General features: G+C 46.9%; 1 protein-coding gene across 1 annotated transcript; it reads left to right on the top strand.

Moving 5' to 3' along the window:
- The first annotated feature begins 623 nt into the window (after nucleotides 1-623).
- On the top strand, nucleotides 624-2,195 carry LOC130823284 (uncharacterized). Its single transcript, XM_057687906.1, has 2 exons — nucleotides 624-1,420; nucleotides 1,517-2,195. The coding sequence occupies exons 1-2, from the start codon at nucleotides 624-626 to the stop codon at nucleotides 2,193-2,195; spliced, it is 1,476 nt and encodes a 491-aa protein (XP_057543889.1).
- Nucleotides 2,196-6,120: the final 3,925 nt, after the last annotated feature.

The raw sequence follows: 6,120 nt of genomic DNA, 5'->3' as shown, positions 1-6,120 counted from the left end.
CTCAAACTGCCACCGTGCATAGCACGGATACAGACACTTTTGCAGGTCACGCTAATAATCAAGCCGTGACTCGCCGTGATCTGGACATGCTAGCACGAAACCTCACTGCCGCTTTCTCTGAACAACTCCGCGCCGTCATAAATAATACTCCTACTCAACAACGAGTATTAGAAGACATGGCAGATCAAATAAAAAACTTGCGGGAACGAATCGAACCCCACTAGGAGATACCAAAGTCTCATGAATCTTAAGATGGGAACTCGAGGACTTCCCACTCCAATAGACGCAATAAGAAAAGACGGGAGAGATCGGGAACCCGCACGAGTCTTAGCAGGAATGATCCACAAGATGGAGTGTCCAAGACCGCCTCTCAGGATGCCCGAACCTACCTAGAAAGCAAAAAGCAAAAGGCATCCGAAAGCGTCCAATCGCTGGTGGATAGGAGGAGGCAAGAGAGGGAGAAGGCGCAGCTCGCAGGATCTAGCCATCCCGTGAGTTCTGTTACCATGCCACGAAATGAGGTCGAAGTAAATAACCTCCCTGAAGATCCTACGCCAATAATCTCCCCGTTGGCTCCAGAAGTACTAAGTACCCCCAACCCGGGGAAAATAAAAATCCCAAACATGGCAGTATTCGACGGCACGTCATGCCCCGAAGAACACTTGATGGCCTACAAAAATTTGATGGTGCTGCACACTACCAACCCATCCTTGTGGTGTAAATTCTGCCCAACTACTCTTACTGGAGTAGCCTTGACATGGTACACCTCCCTTCCGGGAGGAAGTATCCATAACTTTGCCCAATTAGAAAGCAAATTCTTGGGTCATTTTGTGGCATCCAGGAGGCAGGAGAAATCCAACTTCCATTTGCTTAGCATAACGCAACTGGAAGGGGAATCCATATCATCTTACTTAAAGAAATTCCATGAGGCCGTACAGGAGGTGACGGATCTGGAAGAATCAGTCGCCTTGAATGCCCTGATCAATGGCATGAAGGCTCAGAGACTGAAGTTCCAGTTGGTCGAAAGTCAGGTGAAGACATATGCAGAAGCCATGAAGCAATGTCAAAGCTATGTCACCGCCTCCGAAATATGCCAGGCACACGACCCGAAAAGGCGAAAGTCCAAAAAGAGAGATGCCGCAATCTCCCATCAGTCCTCAAGGAACAGAGAAGAGCCTTCGTCAAGGAGGGAAAGGAATTACATGCTGCGTCGTCCTGCGCCCCCGTCAGACATGGGACCTCCACGATCCCGTCACGTATATATCACGGAAGGAGAATCCAGAACACGCAATTTGCTAGATAGGGGTAATGACCCAATGTTTAATCGAAACAGAAAAGACATTTTCTTCGCCGTTCGTGACAAGTTGCCAACTCCACCACCCACTACCACTCCTTCCGATAGACGCAATTACAATCTGTGGTGTGACTACCACAAAGAGCACGGCCATACTCTGGCCCAATGTCTCGAACTCAAATGAATCCTGCATCAACTGGCCAATGAAGGAAAGCTGTCCAGGTTCCTCAACAGGAAGGACTATGATGCGGGAAGAGAAGTAGACAGGAGGCCATGGAATCAAAGACGCAGATCCCCCAGAAGGGATGAGGCCAGGCATGAAAGTTCCAACACACAAGGAACTATCAACGTAATTTTCGGAGGATACACTGAAGAATATCCTACCATTCGAGCCGCCAAGGATAGCGTCCATACTCTGCTGAAAGGACCACCAAAAACCATATCAAAGGGACCGATCATGAGATTCGACGCCACTACCTCTCAACCGCTGCAACAACCACACACCGATCCTCTTGTGGTCACCCTCAAAATCGGGCAAATGAAGGTGAAGAGAGTACTGGTAGACACCAGAAGTACGGCCGACCTCATAACCATGGAGTGCCTCAGAAAAATGAAGTTCGAAGAAAAGCATTTGCAGCCTCTCGACAAACCATTGCTTGGGTTTGGAGGTAGTCAGGTCATTCCACTAGGCACGATCATTCTACCCGTAAGGGTGGGGGAAAGAAACAAAAGCAGGGCCATGCCCGTACGATTCACGATAGTGGATCTCACATTCCCCTATAATGCCATCATGGGGCTCCTGCTCATCAACAAGATAAAAGCCGCGATCTTTCCTCATCAACTCCTGTTGCAATTCGAACAGGATGATGGTCAGGTGGCATCCTTAAAGGAGACCAAGTAACAGCTCGTCAATGCCTCGTGAACACCCTGAAGCGAGAAACATCCGCCACTCCCTCCAAGAGAAAGAGGGAAGAAGAGTCTCCAACCGTCATGAGCGTGTATACAGACGGTCCCAACGCCCACGAAAGGCCTCACCCAGTGGAGCGATATGAGGAGACGGAAATATTTGACGGGAAGCAGATCAAAATCGAAAAAGATCTTCCAGACGCAATCAAAAACGATATCTTCGCATTTACCACGGAAGAGATGCCTGGTATACCAACAAGTGTCATGTGCCACAGACTCGACATAAAACCAGGTTACAAGCCCGTGAAGCAAAAGCTGCGGCATCAAGGGAAGGAAAGAATAGATGCCGCCAAGATAGAAGTAGAAAAATTGCTGAAAGCTGGGTTTATCCGGGAGTGCAAATATTCAGATTGGCTTTCCAACATCGTCCTCGTAAAAAAACCCAATGGCAAGTGGAGGATGTGCGTTGACTTCACGGATCTAAACAAAGCATGCCCCAAAGATGACTATCCCCTCCCAAAGATAGATCATTTGGTAGATTCTACCGCGGGCCACGCTCTACTGAACTTCATGGATGCTAACGCTGGTTACCATCAGATTCCCTTGGCCACAGAAGACCAGCCACACACAGCATTCATCACAAATACTGGAGTATATTGTTATAAAGTCATGCCCTTTGGGTTGAAAAATGTCAGAGCCACTTACCAAAGAATGGTTAACAAAGTTTTCCAGTCCCAGATCGGGCGAAACTTGGAGGTATACGTGGATGACATGATCACAAAAAGAAAACAGGCGTCCGGACATGCCGCAGACTTACGGGAAACTTTCTTGACCCTCCGAAAACACCAAATGCGACTCAATCCTGAGAAATGCGTGTTTGGGGTCACTGAAGGGAAGTGTCTCGGCTTTCTCGTGGATGAAAGGGGCATTGAAGCAAACCCCGAAAAGATTCGGGCAATCCAAGATATGAAATCTCCCAGGTCCGTAAAAGAAGTACAGAAACTAACAGGGTGCCTAGCTGCCTTGGGGAGATTTCTATCCAAATCCGCGGATAAATGCTCTCCTTTCTTCAAAACTCTTAAGCAGAGCAAGTTTGAATGGACTAAGGAAGCGGAAGAAGCATTTAATCAGTTGAAGGACCACCTATCATCACTGCCAAGATTAGTCTCACCTATCAACGGGGAAGGGCTCATCTTATATGTTTCGGTCTCCGAATATTCCCTGTCAAGAGTGCTAATCGCTAAAAGAGAGAAGCAGCAACTCCCTGTGTACTACATAAGTCACGCCTTCCGAGGCTCAGAGGGAAACTATAGTGAAGTAGAGAAGGTCCTGTTCACAGTCGTGATGGCAAGTAGGAAATTGAAACCATACTTCCAATCCCATCAGATCATCGTACGGAGCGATCAACCTTTGAAAAAGATTCTAGAAGGGAAGAATAAATCAAGTCGCGTCACTGATTGGGCTAATCAACTTGCGGATTTCGGCATTAAATACGAACCTCGGACAGCAATCAAAGCGCAAGCCCTGGCTGACTTCATTGCTGAAAGTACTATCCCTCATCATCCTGAAAGCAATCACGAATGGAAGTTGTATGTAGATGGGTCCTCAACGCAATCAGCAAGTGGGGCTGGTCTCCTCATAGTGTCTTCCGTTGGGGTCCGTATGGAAAGGGCGGTCAGATTCGAGTTCGCGACATCCAACAATGAGGCCGAATACGAAGCATTACTGATGGGGTTGAAAATCTGCTACGAGGCGGGGGCTAAAGTACTGTCCGCATCCTCTGATTCCCAACTAATAGTTGGACAAGTTAATGGAGAATTTGAAGCCAAAGATGACAGCATGAAAATGTACTTACAGCAAGTAAAGGGATTTGTTCAAAAGTTCGACAAGTTCACGTTGATCCACATCCCGAGATCCCAAAATGCACAAACCGATTCTCTGGCGAAACTCGCCACCTCAGCAGAATCATCCGCGGCTCGTAACATCATCTGGGAAGTACTTCCAAACCCCAGTATCAACCACATGGGCAACACCATTGACAGATCAGAGACGTGGATGGAACCCTACATCAAATTTTTTCAAAACCAGACGCTTCCCTAGGATGAAAATCAAGCAAAACTGCTCCAGAAGAAGGCTAGATGGTTTGAACTCCACGAGGGAACACTCTATAAAAATTCGTATACCCATTCCCTCCTAAAATGTGTTTCTCCTGAAGAAGGAAATTACATTCTTCGTGAGATACACGAAGGCGGATGCGATGTACATCAGGGTGTACGAACTGTCATTGGGAAAGTGCTCCGAAGCGGATATTATTGGCCTTCACTCCGAGAAGACGCGGAAAAATTGATCAAACGGTGTCCCGAATGTCAGTACCACTCAAAGATAGGAAGGAAGCCCTCAAATTACTTGACCGCCATGCAAGCCGTTCTGCCTTTCGACAAGTGGGGTATAGATCTCCTTGGCCCCTTTCCACCAGCAAAGGGGCAACGCAAGTTCATCATTGTGGCTGTTGATTACTTCACCAAGTATGTAGAAGCGGAGGCTCTTAGCTCAATCACAGACAAGCAAGTCTGTCAGTTTATATGGCGAAATATCATCACACGATACGGTATTCCTCGTGTGATCATCACTGACAATGGGAGACAATTTATCAGCAAGAACACAACACAATACTGTGACAGATTTGGCATTCAAATCTGATTCAGCTCCGTGTCTCGGCCACAAACAAATGGGCAAGTTGAATTAGCAAACAAGGAGATCCTGAACGGTATCAAAAAGAAGATAGAGGGGGTTAAAGGTACTTGGGACGAAGAACTACCCGACATCCTGTGGGCAAGCCGAACGACCGTCAAAGAAGCAACGGGGCATACCCCATTCTCTCTGGTATATGGATCCGAAGCAGTACTTCCAGTAGAGATAGGCATACCCTCCACAAGGGTTACCTACTACTCACACGACGAGAATGAACAGAGGAAAAGGGAGAACTTGGATCTGCTTCCAGAAACACGGGGGAACGCATTATTAAGGTCCATGGCCCAGAAGCAAAAAATGATTCGCAGCCTTAACCGGCTCGTCAAAACCAAACATATTCATGTGGGGGACTATGTCCTACGCAAAGTCGAAGCCACAGGGAAAATCGTAGAGAAAGGGAAGCTTGGAGCCAACTGGGATGGTCCGTTCAAAATCATCCGTGTCATCAAACCTGGAACATTTGAACTGGAAGACATGAAAGCAAAGAAGCTGCCCCGCCCATGGAATGGAGACCACTTGAAGAAATACTTTATTTAATGAAATTTGCAAGAAGCAGCCAGTGAATCATCAGTTTCCCACCACCTTCATCCCGCGGCATGGTCGCGTTGTCATTATCATCAATTTTTCCGCGGCATAGTCGCGTTGTCATTTGTATGTCCTTAAGTGACGTTATTCCTTACAATTCTCAGTGTTTCATTTTTAATACAACAGAAGTTTCATTTAAAGATTATCCGGCTCTATCATTCACAAGTATTCAGCTAAGATAGTGACATCCAAAAGTCGGACCCCCAGATTGGGGTCCCGAAGTCCAAAATTATTCTAAGTAAGTCGCTAAGATGTTTCCTAACTGGGACATCAACAAGTCGGACCCCCAGATTGGGGTCCCAAAGTCCAAAATTATTCTAAGTAATTCGCTAAGATGTTTCCTAACCGGGACATCGACAAGTTGGACCCCCAGATTGGGGTCCCAAAGTCCAAAATTATTCTAAGTAATTCGCTACAGGGACATCGACAAGTCGGACCCCCAGATTGGGGTCCCAAAGTCCAAAATTATTCTAAGTAATTCGTTAAGATGTTTCCTAACCGGGACATCGACAAGTCGGACCCTCAGATTGGGGTCCCAAGTTCAAAACCCTTCCAAGAAAAAATCTCACTTAATATTCCCTAAC

Source organism: Amaranthus tricolor, chromosome 9, assembly GCF_026212465.1.
Source record: "Amaranthus tricolor cultivar Red isolate AtriRed21 chromosome 9, ASM2621246v1, whole genome shotgun sequence".
Classification (NCBI taxonomy): Eukaryota; Viridiplantae; Streptophyta; class Magnoliopsida; order Caryophyllales; family Amaranthaceae; genus Amaranthus; species Amaranthus tricolor.
The sequence above is the reverse complement of the archived record's forward strand: the minus strand, read 5'-3'. Positions and strand labels throughout refer to the sequence as shown.